This window comes from Erithacus rubecula, assembly GCF_903797595.1.
Source record: "Erithacus rubecula genome assembly, chromosome: 1".
NCBI classification, from domain to species: domain Eukaryota; kingdom Metazoa; phylum Chordata; class Aves; order Passeriformes; family Muscicapidae; genus Erithacus; species Erithacus rubecula.
Genome location: NC_136658.1, coordinates 20,773,738 through 20,799,210, shown reverse-complemented (window position 1 = coordinate 20,799,210; position 25,473 = coordinate 20,773,738). Strand labels below are relative to the sequence as shown.

Genomic DNA, 25,473 nt, shown 5'->3' with positions numbered 1-25,473 from the left:
TGCATTAGTATCACCTGTTGGTGTCTGAATGTTTTTGTATGCATGTAATTCCAGGGCCTTTTCCCCAGGGAGTTAGGGGGGAAGCGTTGGAACTGACAATGTACATTTAATGCTAGAGTTCCATCTGATGGTATCAGGCCACCAGGAATGCTGTGTTCTTGCTTATTGCCTTGATTTATTAGTTTAAAGTGTTCTGCCATACATTTCTGTTCCTATCAACGCTAAGTAGGTGATTTTGGAAATAATTCTGTTTCCAGAGACTGCAGAGGTCTCGCTGAGGACAGAAACATTTCCTGTGGCCTTCACTATTGTAGATACGAGCATGTTCTGTTTCCCAGTGATATTTAAATCTGAATTATAAGCAGGAGTGAACACTCATCCCATAAACTCAAAATAAAGAAACCACAGTCCAAACCAGTATGAATATGTCTCACGATATTTTTAAGTTGAAATATTAACGAAAGCACCCAGCTGTACTAGTTAACAATTACCCTTTCTCTAGTAGATAAAGAAGACAAATGGAAAAAATAATCAAATAAAATCTAGCATTTTCATGTGATAGCTTTCCTCTACTCAGGGGTGAGACAGCACTGGATGAGATAGAAGCATCTTTTCTCAGCCCTGAGGACTGGCATTTACAATTTTTCATCCATCCCTTGTTTCTGCCATCAACCATAGTTCAGTGACCAGAGCAAAATCTCCACTGAATGGCTTTTCTCTGAAGTCATGGAGGAAATAAGCAGTGCTCTTCCACAGGCTCTCCCACAAAACTCAACCATAACTGACTGCACCCTTTCCCTAACGGAGTGCTACAAACACTCCCTGTACAGGATTCTGGCTTGAATGAAAACTTTCTAAACAGGTAATTACCTTAAGAGGTTTTAATCTGTATTTTCCTTTTAACCAAAGCCCACAAGCTTTCATACTTAGTGTATTTAACCACACTCAGGTTGATAAGCTTTCTCTCCTTGTCTTTCTGCCTGGGAGAACACCTAACAATGCAAGGCAAATATGAAGGAGTTCATGGAATAGCAGTTGTATCTTTTGGAGATATGCTTTAATATATTTGCACCTATTAGCCTTCTAATTCATCCCTGCTCCAGACACAGCTCCCACTTCCAACCCCAGGCCCTTTTCCTCCCTAAACAAAGTTTATGAAAGTGGGGTATAAGTTTATAGCGTCCCCCACAGCAAGACAATCAAAAGCAATCCTTATCCACCTTCCTTATGGGGGTTCAGTCTGAAATACACTATTAGGATTTAAACAAAAGCCTTTAAAGCAGATGGAGGTATTCTTAAGGACTAGAATAATCTTTTGATTGGGAACACAGAATAGCAAAACAAATCACCCTCTTTGCCTACGTTTTCCAAAGAATTTTTTTTTCCCCCGCCAAGAAGCATCTGCCTAATCTTTTTTAGAGTGGGGAGTGCTCACACCAGCCTTGCTGGTCCTTCTCCCCCTTTCCCTGATCAGTGACTCTCTTGCTGTGTGCCCACCAGTGAAATATGCACTCCAAGTAATAGCACCTGGCACTGGGAAGGAAAATGAGCAATAGATCACCTAGATTTTTAAAGAGCTCTGAACTGCCTTAAACTTATAGCCAGTTAAAACAGTTGGGCCATGCTGGGTCTTGGCAGGATCATGCATGAGCTCTCTGGGAACAAGACAGTGCCGTTGAAACAGATTTCATGTAGAACATGAAAATATTGCCTACCGAAGAAGGGATAAGCAAAGCATCATTTCTCTTCCTAGGAAATGGTGCCATCATGTGGAGACACTGTTTTCTCTGTTTCCTGTTTTAAGAGGGCAGTTGTGAAGTTTTCTCCCTTTAAGTTTTAAAAAAGGGCATTAAAATGCTATTTGGCAAACTTATATTTCACTAGCATAAATAGATTACAACTGACTGGGGCACGGGAATTAACACCCTTGAAGTGGTATGGGCACAGCCTGCTGAAATCCCTGTTAATGCAGCTGTGATGACAACTCCAGGGCTGCTTCTGTACTGTCATACATGTTGCTTGGAGGTGGTGTAGATGGGCACAGAAGTATCCACCATCTATGGAGTTCATTTCTGTGCTATGGAGATACAATGGCATGGCTGTAGATAGTCTGCAGACAAGGTTTGAGAGAGGAACTGAGATAATCAGAGGGCATGTATATGTGTGCCACTGTTTAGTGTTTAATATTTGACTGGACCCCAGATATGTGTCTGGGAATAAAAGAAGGCTTTTGTGTCTGCACTCTTCAAAACACCTTTGGAATTTCTAAAATAGCAAGTATACAAACTGGATTACAAGTGGGGAAAGTAAATATCCTGGCTCAAAATGTAATACTTCTCTAACTTAAAAATAGCTGAACATGCTGTAACACTGACTTTGGTCACTACACTGCTATGAATTGGAGCCAGTTTTTATCTGGTGTTTTACAATTGTAAGTAGGATGCCAACCCTAAAGAAGAATGGAAGAATTAAGGCACTAGAGTACCCTGAGAAGAAAACTAGGTTTTTTGTAAGCCTGGAGAATAAAATTTAAAGAGATTTGGGGAATTAATTCTTCATATTTCTGTACTATTCTGTATCCAAGGATGCTAAACAATCTACTACAATTCCTTTGAGGCAAGTAGTCCTGCAGGATTGGGTGCATGATGCTGTCCCTGTTCTAGGTGCGGAGCAAACTGAGGCACAGACGTTGCCACCTGTGGTTTTCAGAGCTAGTGCTGATGGACATCTCCTGAGGTGTGTCAGGCAAAACACAGGAAGGTAACTTTCTGCCTGCCCCCCAGGCCTGGAGGCTGAAATAGAGGCTTTTGTGCTTGACACTGGGGATTTATATCCAGTATATTTATATTTATGTACAGACCTTCTATGGTTTAGACTCCAGTTTTATCTAAAATGGATATCTCATCATTTGGTAAACGCTAAAAACGGACAGGGCATTTAACTGAATAAATTATCCATAGGAAATTTGCTGAGCATTCTCTAGTCTGCAGAAAAAGTCTCCTGAAAAAAAGTTTAACCAAACTCTTTCTTATTTGCCATCTCCTTGGTGTGTTTTCTCCTTGGAGAAAAAGGTTGTGTTTGTGTGTGCATGCATTTCTGTCTTTCAAACAAATGTAGTTATTAGCTGCAAAATTTAGAGAAGTTTGACAGCTTTCAGAACACAGTGATTTTTTTCTTCCATAGAGTGTATTACTGACACATTAATAGATGTTGTGCTGGTAAAAATACAGTACTTCCTGTTAAATGTAGACTGCTACATATTTTGATTCTAACAACAATCTGGTAGGGTTAGGGCAATTTGTGTAGTGTCATCTGGTGTTTGTTTTGGATAGATATTATAGAAGGAGATACTGATTTTCAAGATGTTCAAGCAGATGATTGGGTGAAAACTCCAGCAAACCTTTAAAGCAACAGAAAGCAAGGGCTATTCCTGGTCAGAACTCCTGCTGAGGATACAAATGTTCTTCTGTGTTCCTGAAACTCCATAAAAGCTTTTCCTCTTGCAGGCACCCATTTAGAATGAGGCCACATATTCAGAGGATCAGTCTGAGCAGACATGGCTGAATTGCTCTCTGCATCGTCTTTGAGATGCACTGAGAAGTCACACATTGCCAGGTTTTCAGGATTTGAATTCTGGTCACTTCTTGATTGGAAGAAATATTACTCCACTAAATTGTTCCCAGAGAATTGGAAGCTGATGCAGGACTAATGTTGTGTATGGAAACACTAGATAGGATTTTTTTCTCTGTTAATCTAGTTTTATAGTAACTAACTTGATAACAACAGAAAATAAAGCTTTATCAATTGGGATAAATCAGGTCATTGAAGCTGAGGAAAGAACCCACAGCTGTTGCAGTGCAAAGTTTGGAATACAAGACACTAATATATGGAAATGAGAACTTCCTAAGGAAATTGTAGGGCTATAGTAGCTTTCAGATGTTGTCATGGACATGCTGTATTTTGACCAAACTGCTGTGTTTATGAAAGAGTTGAGATCTTCATTCCAACATAAAGATTCTTTAATCACATAAGGAAGATCTGTTTTGATAACAGGGCTTTGTTTGCTTGGAGTTATTTATTCTGTAAAGTCTTTGAAGAGTATCATAGACAATGATATATAGGCAACTCCTTCATTCACCTCCCTCAGCCAGAGTACTTTATCTATGTTCGGGCTGCATTTTAAGTGAAAGAAAGACAAGCTGGAGAGAAGATGGAAGAAGATAAGGAGGAGAATACCTATAATCAGTGAGGATGATTTGGAGACCTGAGTTTGTATTTTTAGAAAAGACAGGTCTGAAGAAGAAAAGTTAGGAACCTACTAGTATATGAGGGAGTACTGTAAAGAGGAAAATGATCAGCTCTCCCTGTCTGTTAGGGGAAGGGGTTGAGTAATCAGTGTCAAAGTTAAATACTAAGAAATCTCTCTTGTTAGAAAGATAATAGACTATAGTCTGTCTGGGAAGGGAGTGCTGGTTTTGCAGACATAGTAGACAAATTCCTGAAGAGATGGTGTAGGTAAATTATTCCCACATGAGGAAAAGTAGTAGACTAGAGGACTGTCTGAAGAACATAATGCATCTACTTGATACAAACCGGAGGCCATCCAATGGTTGGTATGGAGACCAAGGATTAAAGATTTCCAAAACTGCAGATGGTAGAGGAAGAGAATAAGTACTAGATGATACTGCTTGTCTTCAGCAGCAGGTTATTAGGTTTGTTGTGCTCCCAGGAGCTAGTGGCTGGATTACTAATGCAGAGAAAAGCAGTTCCAGAAGCAGGAAGACCACCTACCAAGCCTAACTTCAGCATCCCTGTTCTAGCCCAGGGTGTCCTCCCAAGCAGGGAAGCACTTGTCTTTTTGATAATAAGAACATAAAGAGACCATATTCTGTAGGAGATACAATGTCTCAACTTTTCCACCCTCTCTCAAAGTGTGCATTCTTCTCAATGAAGGTTGTCAGAAAGACAAACTAGGCAAAAATACCAAGCTAGTTGGTCTTACCTAAGTGAGACATCAGTGAGTTGTTTTGCCAGACAATTCTCTAAATTCTCTTGCGTAAGTGTCACAGTGTGACTAGAGGGTTTGCCAATTTTAAATATTTAATTTCCTTTAGAGATAGGATTTAGGAGTAAAGACAACACAGGCTTAAAACTTAAAAAAAAAAAAAAAAAATGCAAGGAGAAATTTATTAATAACACAAAACAAACAAAAAAAAAATTCAGAATAAGATTCCTAGATTATTCCCTCCTCCCTTCATTCCACATTTCTTACCAAACATATACAGAGAACACTTCAGTCAGTTATCCACTCAAATAATCATTTCAGTTCACTTAAGAGACAAAAGATCCTTTTTCTGCTTTAGACTTAGGGGGTATCTTCAACTTCACAGTCTGCATCTGCCAGGGACCTACAGAACAATGAATTTTCCTCTTGTTCCCAGTCTTTCCAGAGCCGTGCTATGGGTTACGATGCACATATGGGGTACCACTTTTAAAGGCAGGCTGCTGAAAAACAAAATCCTTTTCATCATCTTCTCTATCAAATGTCTCTGTTCATATTCCAATCCCAAAACAGAGACCTCAATTTCCTGAGGCAAAAAAAAAGTCTTCTTCTCAAGCACCCATCCTCCCCAAGTGTATTTCACAGTTTAAAGAAATTTTAGTGAAGTCATAATCCCCTCATAGCCCCACAAAAAAGGTTTTCAGCTACTTATCAGTTGCATCTTTTCAATCTCTTCCCATCAGGAGCTTTATCTTCTTTCCGCCGACCTCTATAGTCTCCATGCTTTATTCCTTCTCATACAGGGGAGCTCAGCAGATGGAGAATCTTATTCAGGCATTAAGAAGTTAAAATTGTATCTAGATCATGAATAAGCCATGCGGTCAGTTGGAGGCCTCTTCTAGCACGTGGAGAGCCTGGCCGGGGCCCAGCCAGAGACCTCCGCTCCTCCAGAGGCCGGAAGCCGAAAAAGCACCCCAGCACATGATCCACACTTTTCATTGGTTTCCCGAGCTGTCCATCACCAAAGCAGCTCTCTGATTGGTGCCAGCAGCTCACAGGAGAAGCCCCGGGAGATGGGACAGCCCCCTCCATTCCCGGGACCACGTGGAGCTTTCCCTGAAGGGAAGCCACCCCCCCCCCCCAAGCACTTGAAACCAACACAGTAAGATTGAGGCAAAAACTAAATCTATATCCATCTCAGCAGGCCTACCAGTTCTCAAGGATATAGAATAATTATTCTCTATTCCCCGTAAGTATAAAAGCAAGACACAGCCTTTGGGTTTCACTCTACTAGTCATTCCTGTGAAAGAGCACACAGTAAGTTTCCAAAAAAGCTTGGATTCCAGCATCCTAGGCAGTGTTCCTTCAGCTGCACGCTGTGCTGAGGTGCTGAGCTACTGCTGGGTTGCAGTAACTGTGATGGGTTCATCACCACTGTGTTTCTAGAAATGGTAGTCATTACTGTGCAAGGAGCTTTGAGATACCGTCATTTTAAAAGACACTAGAGAAAATAAAATTCTCTGATATCCTTCAGTTTTGAGCATGAAGACTTTCAGCAATTGGCTTTGCAGAAAGAGACATCTAGTGGCCGTACAGAAGAAAACCTTGCAAAATGCATTTTTAAGTGTACAATGTAGCCGTTTGTATATGGCCTGCAGTGTTCAATAATCTATGCAACTTTTTGGTTATACTGCATCATGTGTTTTCTGGGGGTAAATTTTTATGGTTTTGACAAACAAATCACCATTTCGATCCATAACTTTCTAGCTTTATGTAGGTCTGTGTATGCTAACTCTGGCAAATAGAAAACTGGTTTAAGCCATGCTTGATATACCTCACTGCTACGCTTCCACATTTTCTATAGCATCTTCCAGGAGTCCACTGCCTGCTGTTTCCTTCTGCCATTGCCTTCCCCTTTGGTACAGTACTTGGAGAGCTTGTCATTGTTATTGTCATGGTAAAACCTACTTTCTTTTGAATGCGCATAGCATAAAAGTCAGCAGGAGGGGTGGATGAGATTCAGGGAAACACTAATCTAAGCATTCAGTAATGTATTACACAACAAAAGTTTTTTTCCTTTCCCATCCACACTGTGCTCCTTCTTACTAGTTGAGGATGAATTCCATGCATGTTTCTGTGAATAGCCTGACAGTTTAATCGGTACATTTGCATATGGGCAAATTAAGCTTTTTTCAAAGTTGCACAGTAATATGTTTCACCTTTATGCCATGCCAGCTTCAAATTCTATCCCAGGAGGATTTCAAATGTGCATAATCTGTGCAGTTGTCTGGGCTTTTTTCCTTTCTTTTTTTTCCTGCCCTTTTTTTTTTTTTTTTTAAACTGGCAAATGCCTATTCATTGCCCATCTGGGTAAGAATGGCCTTTGCATTTTCACACCTATTCTTTCCTATATGGTTTGTGAATACCCCTCCAATCAGAACTTGCTTCACAGAAAGAGGACAAAACCATTTTACAGGAGTTTCTGAGAATAAGGCCATTGGGATCTCTACATCATGTTTACTGGACAAAAAAAACGGAGTACTTAACAAAGACCACTTGAATTTCACAGAAAGTTTCCCACTGTCTCGAGTTTAAAAGAGTGGCAGGCCTGAGAAGAGCCCTAGACAGGAGTCTTTTTCCTGAGCTGGGCATTCTGTGCAGTTGTGAGTAGGTGAGTGTGCATGTGTGCAGCTGGGCCTTGTGAGGAGCTGACATACTTTCTGGCTTGTCCAAGGCTCTAGGAGTCTTTGTCAGAATGTGGCATTTACTTAGAATCAAAGCTGCATTAGCAAGTCCGTGTTTTGTGGGCAACACCACCTTTGGACTTTTAGCTTAGAACAGCATGAAGTAGGGGTCAGCCGCAAAACTTGGATCTGGTTTCCTGCTGAGAGGGAAAGGATCTGCTTGGACAGCAGGTTTTGCTACAGATCAGTCTCTGGAATTTGTTAAAGCTGCTCTTTATACTGATATGGCTTGTGTAGTAGTGTTTCTGACACTTATGCAAATTATTTGGTTGCCTGAACTTTGGATTGATATGGTTTACAGTGTTGAATGTCAGGGAAGGTAGCCTAGAAAAGTCAACCTCAAAATCTGTATCAGCTTTTTTTTTTTTTTTTTTTTACCATTTATTGTGTATCTCTTCCAACCACCCTTCTTTTCTCCTCGAGGAGTAAATTTCAGTTGCTTCTCAGTTGAAGAAGTGGTAGATATTCTAACAATGAGGTGATCTTTTCAAGGGCAAACTCTATTAGCAGCAAAAAATAATGCCATTTTTGAAGTTGGCTTTCAGACCAGCTCCTATACCACAAGGAGCATCCTAGATCAGTTTCTATAGAGAGCTGTTCACACCACTCATAGAATGCATACAAACTTCTTTTCTGTAGCCAGGATCAACCTCAACTGCCTGCTTTCATCACCAGCAAAGGACTGGATACACTGTGGCTATACAACTCTTAATTCCCACAGCCAGGACCTGAAAAGGGCTGTTGAAACTTAGGGATGAACCTTGCCCTTTCTCCTTTCTGTACATTTATGGGTAAATGGCAGAATTCACATACCCAGGAAGTCATCCAGTCTCATGATGCATGTCCTACCTTTTTAGAAAAGAGTTGACCTAAGGATGCATTTTTCAGAGTTCTGCTCACAAAAATAGTTTTATCTGCCAGGGAGCATAGTAACAAAGTAGATTTCTTTTCTAAAATCGAGTGACGTTTCTGTAGCATCTCTGATATGTGTAGAATATTCCACATTGTGCATGTTCAAGGTAGGATTTTTGGGTTATTGGGTTAGACTGCTACGTATTTCTTATTATTATGAAATACCTGCTTTGACAAAACTGAACATAGAGATGTGTTTCTGTGAAGATGAGTCCTAGGAGCAAACCAGGTAGTCACTGGTATTGCTCAAAGATAGATGGAGATAAATGGGTAGCCTGTACAGTCACTTGCTATGGCTTATAGTAAGGTGTCACCTATTTATGAACAATTTTCCACCCTTCTGTTGCCCTACTGGTATGAGGCTTTTGCCAAGAATTCTGACTTTGTGAGTAAATACATTTTGGATTCTTGTATGATCTGACATGTTTGACAGGGAGGTATTTGGACCTGCCCTGGAAACCTCTGGAAAATTACTCTATCAGGAAGGAGGAGGAAATACATCTCTTCTCTACATTATTTTGTGTAATAGTTGCAAGGCCCTTGAAGGAAAGTCTCCCAGTTTCCAAGATGTTTTTCTAGTCGTATGGTCAGTCCCATCACAGAAAGAAGCTCAGGTTTCCTGGCTGAGGCTTATGAACAAGAGGGATGTGTTTCACAACCTTCATCATGGCATTAATGATTTCCTCCTTGTTTCTTCTATGTGAGCATCCCCTCAGTGTGCTAATCACACATGGAAATTAGTAACCTTCTGGTACAGGTTGGTTTACATCTGTTATCATCATGAGACTTCTTCAGACAGCTTGGCCTCATTGTATTTCCACTTCCTGACCTTTGTGCTTCCCATTAGTCATCAGCTACTAAAGAGAATTAAAAGAACCACTTGTGTCCAAGGTGTTTTCTCTGAACCAGAGAGAGGGTGCTTGAGATGTTGGTAGTGAATAAATGGGAAGAAGAATGCAGAGCAGGGAGGATGCCACATATGCCTGCAAATTTCAGTGAGTAGTGTTCTACTCTTATGGATGAGATGTAAAGCGCTCCTTAGGATGGAGCAGAGAGACATTGCTGGGGTAAAAGGCATGTGTATGCCTTTCTGCTGCTTTCAATGCTAATTATTTGCTCTACATTTGTTAGACAGTGGCAATAAGCTAGTTTAATTTACTCACACTTAACCAACTTCAATTTTTCTCATATTATCAAGTTATTGTGGCAAGAGGGGTTAGATCTTTGGTGGGAATATTCAAGACAAAATGCCTGTAATACTAGTGGTGATTTAGCATTACTTTGTCTAATTTTCTAGAAACCAAGGTGACATATCTACTACAAATGCTTAAAGAAAAAAATTATTAGTAGTGCTTTACCATTCAAACCATTGTTTACCATTCAAGGGGCAATTGATTCTTCATAATTAAAAGATGACAATGGTTTTTGCCTGTCAAAGTCTAAATAGATGAAAATTTGGTAAAGAACAGGAAAGGAAAAGGGAAAGCATTGAAACCAAAGCAAGCAAGATGAAGATAGGGAGCAGTGGATTGGGAGATTAAGAAATTTCTTTTCAGGCACTTGTAAATTTTGAAGATTATGTTGGCTCTGTATCCAAGTTGGTTAGATGCTTTTCTAAACTGTTCTCTTTAGATTATTCAGCCAAACTAAGGCGAAATCTTCCTTAGAGTAAATGTCTGTAATTTTCCAGTTTCTGTCAAGTAAATAACAGCAGGAGAACATTTGTTTTTATATGATGGCATTCTGGTGCAAGTCAGAACTAGGGATGTGCTAAAAATGAAGGGGACAGCTCATGTTAACTTTTTACTTTGGGTTCTTTTAGAGAACTGTTTGTCACTATTGGGTAGCAAATGTTCTAAACCACAACCCCAGACAAAACTCTGCGTGGGATTTTAGGAACATTTACAGCCTAAATCTTGAACCAGATTTGGGTTTTACAAAGTGACTGCCAGGTTTTTTTGTACAAGTAACTGTACTGTGAAACACAGGATCTAAATTCCTTAAAATACCAATCTAGATTTAAATCATATTTTTATCCATGCTCTTTGCATTAACAACTTAGGGTCTCTGAAGATTCTGATCTCTTCTGGCAGAGGTCCAATCCAAAGCTTAAAATCCAGCTTTAATCCATGTGCTCAGTGTTTGCAATTGGCTGACTCTAAGCTTTTTAAAGCCAGATAAACTGATAGGAAGTCCAAGACCCAGGAGTGTGATTGGAATTTAGGTCCATCTACACCTGTCTTCATTTGGTTTTGTCCAAAAATTCAGGACTTGAATTTCTGGAAAGGCGTAGTGAAGTTTGCTTGTAGCCTTACAAAAATGATGGGTTTTTACCAATGCTTCTGTGCGTATTTTTCCAGTTTTGTTTACACAGTGGGAAGTCACTTTTGGCAGTGCTCTCACTGTGGTCCTGTAGAGGATAAGACTCATTCTGGTTTTTTTTGTTGTTTGCTTTTGCCACCTGCTTTGCTCCAGGTAACATCAGTTGCAAGGGGATGACAGAGCGCATTCATAGCATCAACCTCCACAACTTCAGCAATTCTGTGCTCGAGACCCTCAACGAGCAGCGCAACCGTGGCCACTTCTGTGACGTGACGGTCCGCATCCACGGGAGCATGCTGCGCGCCCACCGCTGCGTGCTGGCGGCTGGCAGCCCCTTCTTCCAGGACAAGCTGCTGCTGGGCTACAGTGACATCGAGATCCCCTCAGTGGTGTCGGTCCAGTCTGTGCAAAAGCTCATTGACTTCATGTACAGCGGGGTGCTGCGGGTCTCGCAGTCAGAGGCCCTCCAAATCCTCACGGCCGCCAGCATCCTGCAGATCAAGACTGTGATTGATGAGTGCACAAGGATTGTCTCACAAAATGTGGGAGACGTCTATCCGGTGATTCAGGATTCTGGCCAAGAGACACCCAGGGGAACACCTGAATCAGGCACCTCGGGGCAGAGCACTGACACAGAGTCTGGCTACCTGCAGAGCCATTCACAGCACAGTGTGGACAGGATCTATTCAGCTCTCTATGCCTGTTCCATGCAAAATGGCAGTGGGGAGCGCTCCTTTTACAGTGGAGCTGTGGTCAGCCACCATGAGACAGCCCTGGGACTCCCCAGGGACCATCACATAGAAGATCCCAGCTGGATTACCCGGATCCATGAACGGTCGCAGCAGATGGAGCGGTACCTCTCCACCACTCCAGAGACCACACACTGCCGGAAGCAACCCCGCCCTGTCCGAATTCAAACCCTGATGGGCAACATCCATATTAAGCAGGAGATGGAGGATGACTATGACTACTATGGCCAGCAGAGGGTGCAGATCCTTGAGCGCAATGAGTCTGAGGAATGCACTGAGGACACTGACCAAGCTGAAGGCACTGAGAGCGAGCCCAAAGGAGAGAGTTTTGACTCTGGTGTCAGTTCCTCCATTGGCACCGAGCCTGATTCAATGGAGCAGCAGTTTATGGCTGGTCTGGGCCGGGATGGACAGCAAGAACCTTCTCAAGCAGATCAAAATGATGTCCCTGCTGATGGCACTCAGCTGCAGCAGCAGCAGCAACATGTAGATGCCAACTCTTCCTCACCAGAGAGAAGCAATGATGTTGAAATGGACAGCAAAGTGCTCACAGTCAATAACAGCACCGAAAAGGGGGCTTTGCAGCCTTCTGTCAACACATCTGTTGCCCAACCATTGCCAACCACACAGATTTACTTACGCCAGACAGAAACCCTCACCAGCAATCTGAGGATGCCACTGACTCTGACCAGCAACACCCAGGTCATTGGCACAGCTGGCAACACCTACCTGCCTGCCCTTTTCACCACGCAGTCTGCTGGCAGCGGCCCTAAGCCTTTTCTCTTCAGCCTGCCCCAGCCTTTAGCTGGCCAACAGACACAGTTTGTGACAGTGTCCCAACCCGGCCTGTCAACCTTTACTGCCCAGCTGCCAGCCCCACAGCCCTTGGCCCCATCTGCAGGCCACAGCACAGCGGGTGGGCAAGGTGAAAAAAAGCCTTATGAGTGCACTCTCTGTAACAAGACTTTCACCGCCAAACAGAACTACGTCAAGCACATGTTTGTACACACAGGTAAGATTACTTCCCTTTGGCTTGCCTATGGTGCCACAGAAAGTCCTTCACAACTATGGACCCAGTTTCTTTTTGCAAACCTGCCAGCCCCCAGCACAAATAGGAGGGAGGGCTTACCCAGGGAGCTGGTGTCACTGAACATCTCCCAGCCTTACTGCACTGAAGTTGAGTCCCTGCAGAAACACACAGATCCCAAAGAGGGGCCTAACTGTGCATGGTACAGAAAGAAGCTCATTTCACTTGGAGTAAAATGTGTCTTGCATCCATCCAAGGAAATGATGAGCATTTGTTGTACCCTGCAAGATGACTAGGCAACATTAAATGGAAGAGAGGAAACTAAAAGTTCATAAGAAAAACTGTATCTACTAAGAGAGGGCATCCCCTTGTAGGTTTTACAGCTTAAATCTGGAGTAGTGGTGAGGTTAGGGCAAATTCATTACTGGTGGGGCTGTAGCAGGAGATCCAGGCCCAGATGTTAGACACACTGCCGCATTATCTTCTAGATCTTGCATACTACTGTGAGAAAATAAATCTGGAGTTTTGGCAGAAAGTCTTTCTGAAGCTGATTACTGTAATCCCTTGTCTCTTGGTAAGTCAGAGGCATCACTAGGTCTGAGTACAGAAACATAGGGTTCAAGGAGAAAATATTTGAAGAATATATATGGAACACAATGGAACACAGCATCAGCACCTTTCTTTTTAAAACTGAAGCTGCTTTAGTACATGGTTTATGGTCTGTTGAGGTAATATAGGTAACCATATTTTCCACTGAGCCAAAACTGGCTTTTCTAGCTTTGCCAAGTTATAAGACTTCAAAGCAAGGATGTGTATATATTTCACATGGAGGAGTTATCATGGGTTCAGGACTGTTTTGCTTGCTTTAGCACTTGGCTCCTTCTGCTGTTGGAGAGAAATTCTAGTTTAGAGAAAGAGTAAATATTTCTTTCCCCAAGCAGTGGCTTTGTTAACATCAGATCTTAAAATAAATGCTGAGTTTGTGATACATGGAAGAGAACCTGGAAAAATTGCCCAAAGTATGGGAGGAATGTAGGTCATGCCTCTCTGTTGGATGCAATAGATTTCAATTTCACGTGTATATGTAAACTTTTAACTTCAATTTACCTGTATTTGTCACTTAAAAGAAAAATTCCTCTAGACATCTATGGCAGACATGTACATATAAAAAAGATCAACTTCTCAGGACTGGTACAAAATGTATTGCAAGGATTAAGAGTCCTGAATCCCAAGATTACCTTTGTGTCTGTTCATGTTCTCCATCTTTCTGTCATGGATGAGTAGCTAAAATGATACATAGTGTTCAGAAAAATATCCCCTTCAGATCACAGTCAAATATATCTGCTCACATCTTTGTTCTAAAATCTAAAAAGACTTTTTTGTTACAAATAACTTCACTGAGATTAGGTACTTTGTTTCCCCCACCACTGCACTTCAATTTTGGTGTCAGATAAAGAATAGTACTGGAAGACCAGATCTTAAACATTCTTAGCTACTACATGTAATACCAGTGAAGGAAATTGATAGGCATCTCAAATCATGAATTAATACATTATTTGTATGGGTCTGAAAATGCCCTAAAAAATGAACTGCGCTGGGAAGGAAAGATTTGGGTAGATAAATAATTTCAAAATTCATTTAGGAGCTAACTGGCTCCTGGGAGAGTAATTTCATGTTAACCAACAGAGAACTAGGCCTCAGAAAACCCTCCTGGAGATAATATTTATGTGTGCAGCCTCAGAGAAAGTCTGTTGGCTACCTTGTCTAGTGCTGGGCAGGATCATTAAAAAATAGAGGGGAGAGATACAGCTGTTCCCACTGTCAGGGAACGACTTTTCCTTAATCCTGTTAAAAGAAGCCAGGCAATGTGGCTCTGGAAAAGACCCGCAGAAAAATTGAGAGATTTGGGAGATGCAAATGTTTGAATTAATCTTTCTATTTGGAGGGCTCCCAAGAGGAGTCATGGAAGAGTCTAATCATAGAACAGAATTCAGTAACTTAAACGCCTCTATATGTCTGTATGTTTTTATGCTTCTGAAAACTACTGTCTGATTTTTTCATGGTCTGTGTAGACTCTCACAATATTGTGGAAATACAGTACTAGAGTGCATGCAGTGTCTGCACTTTGTAAAGCACCATTGCTTTTTCCCCACATGTCATCACACTGGATTAAAGACTGCAAAAGACATGCCAAAGGGATCACAGCAGAGCACCAACATTGCTGCCTCCACACATTATAGGATGGTAATAGGATATGGGGAAGTCATTTGAGGAGTGGCTGAGGTCACTTAGGTTGTTCAGCCTAGAGGGAAGATTGAGGGAAGACCTCATTGTACCCTACAGCTTCCTCATGAGGGGAAGTGCACGGGTGGGAACTAACCTCTCTTGTCCAGTGGTAGGATGCAAGGGAATGGCATGAACCTGTCTCAGGGCAGATTTACATTAGGTATTAGGAAAATGTTCTCCTTTTGGTTGGGGTTGTTGGGCACTGGAACAGGTTCCCCAGGGAAGTGGTCACAGCACCAAACCTGGCAGAATTTGAGAAGCTCTTGGACAATGGTCTTGGGTTCATGGTGTGATTCTTAAGATGGTGCGGTGCAGGACCAGGAGATGGACTTTGATGATCCTTGGGAGTCCCTTCCAACTGTGTGATTCCATGACCTCAGTGTCAGCACCAAGTATCCATTATGGTTAGGGTTCAAGAGCCACAGAGCCTACAGCATCAGGAGCACAGGGGCTGGAAAAGGGGGCCATGGCCAGGCACTGACATTGCTTCTTCCCCCTTTCTACTCAGGATATGCTATGATTCTGTTATACTAATCATCCCATATTGCTGTCTAATACCAGCCATATACAAAATGAAGAATCAAAAGGAAGAACATGCATGTTTAATTCACTGAGCAGTTTTCTCTGACTTAAAAATGGGGAATCACGGGAATAAAGAATTTACAGTGCTCACTAAGGGAGCACAAAAATTTGCATACAAAAAAGAAAAACTAAAGTTCTGTAATTCTTTGGAGAGAAGAAATTCCAGAAAGGCTTTGAAGCTGAGATTAAAAAGCCACAACCCAGTGTATCTTAGAAAAATAAGCAGGGAAAAATAAAGGTGTTTTTATAGCATAGTCTTAACAGGGTCTAGAGTGGAGGAGACAAACTTATTACAAACTCTGGGACATACATTGCCCAAGGCAAAAATGAGCTCCATATATGCAATCAGCCTCCTGTAATTTAATCAGATGTTACTCTAACTGACACACTATCATTTTCCACATCACATGTCAAGCATATTGGCCTGTCTACACACAATACAGCACTGTGTGTGGCAAAGCCATCAGGAAAGTAAGGACTTAGTGTTTTGAGCAGGTGTCTTTCATTAAGTAGGGCCAAACTCCTCACAAGTGCAAGGAAGAGCAGCAAGTGGATTTCATTCATGGATGTCACCATCATACATGCAAACCATGAAATGAAAAGAAACATAGACTTGGGAAGACCAAAAAGTAGGTCTCACATCTAAGCCATTTAATTATCTCCTCTTAACATTGAGTATAAGTAGCATATGGTAATCTCACTATACAATGAGTGAATTACATAATACCACAGGCATGTCTTGGTCTCTGAAGATTAACTCTTAAGGATTTAAACCAGTGTCAAACAGACTGTAAAAAGAGAGAAGCAGGATGTCTGTGGAGAAAAAAAAAAAAAAAAAAAAAAAACAGAAATTGCAGAATAACCACGAGAAAATAATTTTCTCAATCAGTGAAAGAGAGGATCATTTTGATTCTTACAGAGTTATGGTGCCATCTCTATCCCTCACAGCTTTGGGAATGATGAATTTCACACATGAAATACACAAGTGGTTCAGAAAGCCATAAAAAAGTAGCTTTAAATATTGGGCATTCAGGCTGTTGGTTCTTGTCTACACTACCAGTGCAGCTGCATATCATGAAAACATTGCTTGATACCATGAAACATGGGACTGCCTTATCTTTCATCTGAGGATGAGGAGGATTTAAGAGTAGTCTGATAAAACCAGTGTATGTGCTTAGCTAAGTATTTTTCCCAGTTCATCCTTGTAGTCACTGGTTTGTCTGAATGTGATCAGAGTTCAGTTATACGAGTTTCCTTAATAAGTTTTACAACAGTCCTGGGCACACAAGGCAGTGTGAAAGGTTACATAAGTGTTTTGTCTCTCTAGTTTACCTCATAAGGTATTTTATTTAACTGGCAGTCAAATCATTCAAGTTTTCTGTGTCTTACACTGGAAATTTATCTGTTAGGTTGCCCTTTGCATGGTGCTGGCTGGCCTAGGCAATTCTGTGTCCTGAAATTCCCTTTTCTGCTACTCTTGATACATGCTTCAGCTATGACATTTGACCAGAAAAGGGAGCAACAAATGTAAACCTCTTATAAAGTGTTGGATTCCTCTGACAATCTCTATCACTCCTTTCCTGAGAAATTGAAAGCAATTTGACTGAAATTACTCTGGCCCAGGTCAGCTGTCTGGTGATCACTGGCTTTGTCCCTGTTTTTATTGCATGCTGGTAAGGAAATGGAAGCATTGAAAGGTGAAGTAGTATGGCTGAGACCTTCCTGTATAGAAATGAGCATGAGGAACAAGACAGGAGAGGCTGTGCCATTGAAACTGGGTGTAGATGTCAGGATCTTTTAACTCTAGTCCTGTCTTTGTCAGTGCCTACCTATGTGAACTTGAAGAAATCATCTGAGCTCCTTTTTATTGTGTGTGGATAGGGAATTCCGGCAGCCCCCTTTGTAAAGGATTTTGAAACCTCTGGTTGCAAAAAAATGTTGTGTGTCAAAAGACATTGATTAACAGACTTGCTCTTTGTTAGCCAGAGCACCTCTCCAGAGACCCCGTGAGACCTACCATTAGTTTATTGTGAAGAGTTCCATTGAACTGGTTTAATTTTATGATTTTTTTTTTTTTTTGTCTGTTTCTCTCTCTCTTTCTCTCTCTCTTTGGTAATGGGCAGGTGAGAAACCACACCAATGCAGCATCTGTTGGCGCTCCTTCTCTCTAAAGGATTACCTAATCAAACACATGGTGACACACACTGGCGTGAGGGCCTACCAGTGCAGTATCTGCAACAAGCGCTTCACCCAGAAGAGCTCCCTTAATGTGCACATGCGTCTCCACCGCGGGGAGAAGTCCTACGAGTGCTACATCTGCAAGAAGAAGTTCTCCCACAAGACCCTGCTGGAGAGGCATGTGGCTCTGCACAGTGCCACCAACGGCACGCCTGGAGCCGCTGGCGCCGGCGCGAGGGCCGTCCCTGCCGGCGTGGTGGCCTGCACGGAGGGGACCACGTACGTCTGCTCTGTCTGTCCAGCTAAGTTTGACCAAATCGAGCATTTCAACGACCACATGAGGATGCATGTGTCAGACGGATAAGTAGAATCTCTCTCTCTCTCTTTGTTATGAACAACAAAAATAGAAACAACAAAAAAAAAAGCTATGGCACTAGAATTTAAGAAATTATTTTTGTTTCATTTTTACCTTTATTTTCCTCCTTTTTTGGGTTAATTTCATTTTGTTGTTTTTTGTACTACATGAAGAACTGTTTTTTGCCTGCTGGTACATTACATTTCCGGAGGCTGGGTGAATAATAATTTTCCCAACCTCCCTTGGATGGTGGCCTTAAGGCCAGGTAGTGCTTTATGAGCTCCACTGGTTGGATCTCTAGCTACTGGCCTCTAAATACAACCCTTCTTTACTACAAAAAGCAAACAACAAAAAAAAAACCCACAAAAAAATTTAAAAAAAACAGACAGAAAAATAATTAAAAAAAAAAAATCTTTTTTCTCACTTGTGAAGAGCACTACAAATAAAGAAACAAAACAAAATATATTACAAATCTACAAGGCCTACTGTCGTTATAAGTACACCGCTTGCAGTGTTTCAATGGACACGATTCACATTGCTGACCGCTTTTGGACTTCACAGTATCCAGTTAGAACTGTGGAATATTTTGCTTCTGGTTGAGCAGCAACCAGAGGAAACAAGGCCCTGCTGGTTTCCACCACGTGTCTGCTTTCTCACACACACACGCATTCACAAACATGCAAAAAGGGCTGAGGGGAATGCGAGGCAGTGTGGCTTGGATAGTGTGGAGTCCCTGCAGGTTGAGGAAAAAGAGTCAGAGGTTCCTCACCTGGATTCTGCTCCATCCCAGGTTGTCTGGCACACCCTCCCCACTGCTTTTCTCGTACCACCACCACCACCTTATAGCAGAAACCAAGAAGATTCAGACAACGTGCAACGGTGGCTTTTTTGTAATTTATTCAGTGTCTTCGCTGAGCGCAGGGCCTCAGCACAATCAAGAGAGACTTTCACAGAAGGCAAAGAGAAACACAGAGGAAAATCAAAGATATCAGAGGTTGCAACCTATGGATCTAGGTACAAGAGAAGGGTTAGTTCCCACAATCTTTGCAAAAAAAAAAAAAAAAGTTGCATCAGGATTTATTCTTGTGGAAGAAAGAGGAATAGAGGGTGGGAGGGGAGGGGAATAATAATTTAAAACAAAAGAGTTGTTGGGACTTTTTAAATTCAAAATTTTATAGAGGGGCAAAAGTGACGTTTACCAGATAGAATGCTGATTTTTTTAATATATTTACAACAGTATTTGTGTAAAAAAACAAAAAAAGTAAGATTGTTAAAAGTAATTTTTCTTTGTTTTCTTTTTTGTTTTGCATACACTGCCACTAATATCTTCTCTTTTATTATATATATGAATATATATAAAAATATATATTTTATTTTAAATTGAGACTGTTAAGGTTAGCTAACCTGCTTCCAGATAGAGGGGGGGAGGGGAGATGATCTTGATTTTTATTTTGAAAAAGAGGAAGGATGTTTTCTTAATTTTCTTTTCTAGTATTTTTCTCTCTGTTTTCTAACGTAATCAAGAATTACCTGGGTCGATGAGGGGCTCTGTGAAGTCATCTATGAGATTATCTACTAGTGTTTGTGCATCCTGCAGTATCATTTGAACTGCTACTTTTTTTTCATTACATGGTTCTCTTTTCGTCTCTTACCAAGCTTCTGTTGTTTCTTTCTTGGTTCTGTCTCAGAATTTATTTCTGCTGAAGGACATTTCCTTTTGAGAAAGAGATTTTTCTAGTAATGTTCCCTTGGTTTTGGGGATGATATAAACTCTAGTCTTTCTTCTTTGAAAAAGTAATGAAAGTTTTGGAAGTGTGTAATAACTAGGATTTCCCTTCATTTTGGTCACTGGACAAGAATTAATCTGCTGTATTGTTCTCTCATCCCTGCCTTGCTTACTAGGGAGCTTCCATATTTGTGTGGGAATCTGATCCTGCCCCTGATAATTTGTGCTGATGCCAAAACAACTTAAAACGTTACCATTGCAAATAATCTTCCCTTCATTTGCAAAAAGTCTGACTGAAGGGCCACATCCCACATTCTCTGCATAGACAAAGCTATGAAAGGAATGTAGGGTCAGTGTGAAAGATTGATTCCTGACCTGCATATATATGTTGGTGTTTTGTATTTTGTTTTATTGTGTTTGGACTGGTGTTCTCCCTAGTTGTCTTCTGTGTATCTGTGTAAGAATTTTTCCCCCAAAGCCAACTCCCAAAGTGCGTGGGTCCTTAGTTCAGTTGGATCAGTGTTTGACACTATCTTTGTCTTGTTTGAAATCAATGTGAGGACTTACACCAACTGCACTCTGGACTTCATATTTTAGGCAGAGAAGAAGCACCTAACAAAAATATGCAAAAAGGAAAAAAAAGAAAACTTGCTAGTTTAGCTTTTACTTGTGTCTATATTTAAATAAGCTTTCTTAAGTTTACAAAACTTTTTGCTTGTGAACACTGAGCATTTCTCATGAGACACTCTTTTATGCTGGACAACTTTCTGAGTATTGACTTGGTAGATCTCCATATACAATTTTGCATGTTCTTTACACTGCGGCTTCTCTATCCGATGTTTGTGATTCAGTACAGGTAACTTCATCCATATGTTCTATGCATGTTCCATTACCATTTATTTGGGAAAAAAAACCTGACAGGTGGTTCAGTCTCCAAATCTTTCTGTACCCTGCAAGGTATTGTTCAGCAGATCCTAAATGCTGAAGCCCAGATTCTTGGCTGCAATACGCAGCATAGAGGAACTTTGACGTGAGTGCCAGAGCAATTGAGTCTTTTATATGGTAATGTCTTTCCTTGTTACCAGCTTGTTTGGGTAGTTCAAGGGGCTGGAGAAGGAGCATGAGTTAATTAACAAATATTGTTCTAATAACCTCACTGGTAAAAGCAATGCTAGCATGTAAATTGAGACGTGAGAAGACAAAGCCCAAGACACAGAGAGGGAGAACTGATATCTGCCATTTAGACACACTAAATCTATACAGAAAATAAAGGTTCTGGAGACCAGGGTGCAGAAGAAAATGAGAAAGGTGAACCTAGACAAAAGGATTGAAAGTTTTTCTCTGGGGAAAGAAGTGTTTTTTCTGAGATCTTCAGTGTAATCTTTAGAAGAGTATTTTTCCATATGAGGAACTAGTGAAGAATTTTACCCATTTTACAAATATGTAGCTGCTCATTTGTTATCTGAGGTCTGGGGAAAAGCTGTTTAATTTGCCATTGTAAACCTGGTGAAATGTATTCAAGATGTAGCAAATTCTGGAATATACATCTGATACCAGAGGAGATATGCCAGTAAACAGGAAATAAGAATCAGGGTCTACATCCACCAATATACAAATATGATCCAAATTTTAATCCTTCAGTTTTCATCCTTCCCTAAATCAAAGCATTATCTTTGAAATGCAGATTTTATAAGGTCTAATAAATTTGAAGTGAATTAAAGATAAGTTGTGAATGAATGAATGAATGAACGAATGAATGAATTATGCCAATTTTAAAAAATAGACATATTTCTTAAAGTAAAGCTAATGTGTTTAGATTGAATTCTAAAGCATTTGTCAAAGAATTTAGGCCTAGGTCTTCACAAATGTCTGCCTGTAATATAAGCTTATCTTGTTGGACTTCCAGACATGATCTTGTAAAATGTGGAGCAACTTGCAGCATGACTGCAAATGTAGCTGAAAGTGTTTGTCAGGTCACCATGAATTTAGAAACTTAAACCGAGTCCCATTTATCTTTTAAAATGTTTGGTTCTCTTTGGCAATTCTTCCTCACATCTTTGAAATACCTATGTGCTACTTGGAAAAAACTATAATATCTGAATGTTATAGGTATATTCAAGCTTCATATATTGCTACAATTTGCCTTTGCAAAAAGAATAGCAAAGTGATCTGGAAGCTGCTGCTGTCAGTGTTTGAGCGAGTTTATCTCAGTACTCTTGAAAGGCTTGGTTCAAAACTTCTGATGAAATGATTCAGATGAGAAAATACAAACTGTAGCACACATCCTTTTGTTGAAGCATGCAATATCCTGCATTCCTTGAGCTGGATTCTCACTTTCCCTAAAGCTTTCTTTATATTGCTTTGGTGATGAAAAAGGCCATTAAATAGAACATAAATTCAAGCTTACAAGTCAAGGCCTCTCTGCAATGCAAAAGTGCAATAAAGGAAGCCTTAGAGTGAATGGGAAGTGCCTTCTCTTACTGCTGCTGAGGCTGGTGAAGTGAATTGAAAATGTAGGACTGGCCAGAGCAGATCTCCCTTGTGGTCCATCTCACCCAGTACTGTGTCTCTGCCATGTGGCAAGTTAGAGATTATTTGAATGAAGAACCTGTGTTGGATTATTACAAAGCAATAAGCCTAAGGGAGAAGATTTATTACATAATCCTCATTAGTTATTTCTACATATAAAATACATATAAATACAAATAAAACATGTATTGGCATGTTACCTTAAGACATAATAATTTCTGGCTTTAACTTTTTATCCCGTATGAAAATTATATATTGTGGCAAATAATTTTCATTGTCCTTCAAAGATCTAGCTTATTCATTTTTAGGTGGCCTCCATGCTGTCCTGTGGAAGTGAGTTCCTCCAGTTAATTACCACGCTGTTGAAATTACTCGCTTTCAAGTCTAATTTGTTGTTCATTGAAACACCCTTACTCTTGTATTATATGAAATCACAAATCAGAGAACCAAAACTTAACTTTCTTGCCCATTTTGCTGAGGTTTGCCTCTCTCTGGAAGCTGAATCCACAAGGAATGCAGGACCACAGCTCAGTGTCTGCTGATTAGCAAGGAGAGGGTAGCTCCTGAGCATGTCTATGTGTGTGTCTGGCATATGTGCATTTGCAAGGTTCTCCTACAGTGATCTCTTGCAGGGTACTGTCAGGCACATAAAAAATGGGAACCTAACAGCACAGTAACCAGTCTGTAAATTGCAATACGATATTTCAGTCTGGTCCCTCCTCTCAGAAAATTCATATTAATAGTCTCTCTTAAGGGAAATAGGTGTACGTGTTTTGCAGGAACTGCTCTGAGGACACTTTTAACATCCATCATGCTCTTACTAGGCCCACTTCTGGCACATGCTGTTACTTTCAATAAAAACTCAAGTTTCCTGTTAAGGTAACAGGGCAGGGTGGCATTTAATTGGCTTTCTAAATGAATGAGTTTTCCCATTGTTCTAAGGTCAAAGAGCCCAAGTAGACCCCATTTTTCTTCTTTTGTTTTTTTTTTTCATCCAAAGGGGAATTGAATAATGGCCCACATGCCATCCTCACCCCACTTCATATCAGCCCCACTGACTGAGGTCAGTCAACCTTGAAGTACTTGATCACTCACAGAGGAACAAGTCTCTTGCCTTTAGCGAGTAATACCCCAGCATCTCCTGTCTCCCTTAGTAATGAAAACAAGTCCCATAGGGAGAAGATACAAGACATGCTCTTTGCAGAGGTGTTTAGTCCAGTCCAAAGTCAGAAACACCCAAACCATTTCAAACATAATCAGACCTTCCATATGCCTAGATCTATAACCCTCCTGACAGACTGTAGGTTTAGATTCTATATTAGGAAGAAATTTTTTACGATAAGGGCAGTGAGATACTGGAACAGGTTGCCTAGAGAAGGTGTGGGCTATAGGTGTTCAAGATCAGGCTGGATCTGACTCTGAGTAACATGGTCTAGCAGAAGGTTCCCTGCACATGGCAGGGAGAGTTGGAACTAGATGATCTTTAAAGACCCTTACAACCCAAACCATTCTGTAATTCTATGATAATATCATAGATTAAATAATATTTTACAATTATATCATAAATTAGCTCCTAGTGGTTGTTCTGCCAAGAAAGACTAGGCTTTGATAATCAACCCTTTCAATTCACCATCCAGGTCCTCTGAGCCATTGGAATAAACATGATAGTAAAGAGTCAGCACGTTGCCTAACTGAAGCAGTATCTGATTGGCCTGAAGCAAAAGAACTGCTTTTCACATTCCCCTATTGGTTTTTATACTGGCTGTGAAAAGAAGGTATACAGTGATGAGAACTTGGCCCTAAGAGGTTTTGAGCCTCCTCTTCTCCCAGGAAGTTTATCTTCATTTGACTCCTAAACAATTAGAATTCTGCTGAATGAAGGCTTATGAGGGAAACTACAGATAATACATTACATCTGGAATCTTAAGTTTGTAAATGCAATTAACAACTTTCCCAGCACTTGACTGTCCAACTGACAGAAACCAAATGCAGCTAGAAATGCCTTCAGAGAGGCAGATGCTGAAAATGCCAAGTGTTTGCAGCATGGCCAATAAGTGTGTGGAAGTGACCTTATTCTGGGTACACATTCACAGGGGCTGGTTCTGGCCATGCCAAGTCAGTGTTCTTGCTGTTCATCTTATTTGTCATGCAAGAAGTAATAAGCTCTCAACTAGTTTCCTTTAAAGCTACTCAGTGATCCATTTCATTTCAGCCAGAGCAAAGGAGCTTCCATATTTTCACAGACCACTAAGCTGGGAAATACAGAGTGAGTTTTAGGTATGTGCATATTCTTCAAACTGACAAAACAAAAATGTGAGTTATGCCATCCCTAGCAGAGAAATTTGGCCCACAAGGGACACAACCTGTTTGAAAAAGAGGAATATTTAACTCTCTTCAACCTATTGTTATAAGGCAACACAAGGGGGAATCTTTGTTTTGTTTTTCTAAGAACATATGTAAATGAGAAACAAGATATGTTAGGTATTAGTGTATATCTGTCTAATTATTCCCAGTGCTAATAGCTAATCAATTATATTAGTGCCTCTAAGAGTAGAGAAAGTGTTATGCATTCATTGTTCTTATTTCTGCTCTCCCTCTGCTATAAATCAGGAGTACCTAAGGTGGAAAGAGCAGAGTTACACAAATGTGAAATTTTGGTGAACAAAAAAGTTATTTCCCTGTGTAGATGTGCCAGTATCTGGACAAATATCCTCTCTGAGTTAGAGAGGGTATCTGACAGTATATCTAACAGGATACTGTTAGATAATTTTAATTTTTTAATTATGTTTCTAAGGGGAAAAAAATGCAAAGTTAAATATTAATCGGGTTTTTTTTCATTATATATTTAGCAGTGTTGCTGATCTTTTTTTGTATTTTAGCCTCTGCAGTAGTGTTTGACTTGCAGGAATTAGGAGAACGACCAAGTATAGAAGCAGAGATTACTCATGTACTGTGAATAAGATTAAAAAAGTAAGTTAAACCCATAATGTGCTTTAATTCACTATTCATGCTGCAACTGGCAACTCAACTAAAGAGTTTCTAGGTTTATTTTAAAATAAAA

General features: G+C 40.6%; 1 protein-coding gene across 40 annotated transcripts in view; it reads left to right on the top strand.

The window, feature by feature from the left end:
* Window positions 1–20,530, top strand: part of ZBTB20 (zinc finger and BTB domain containing 20) — a 472,123-nt gene extending 451,593 nt beyond the window's left edge. For all 40 annotated transcript variants that reach the window (XM_079321883.1, XM_079321873.1, XM_079321857.1 and 37 more), the window contains 2 exons: window positions 11,134–12,741; window positions 17,748–20,530. In XM_079321883.1, the coding sequence (XP_079178009.1) occupies window positions 11,134–12,741; window positions 17,748–18,166 (2,027 nt within the window). In that variant the 3' untranslated portion in view covers window positions 18,167–20,530. The remainder of the gene's footprint in view (window positions 1–11,133; window positions 12,742–17,747) is intronic.
* The last annotated feature ends 4,943 nt before the right edge of the window (window positions 20,531–25,473 follow it).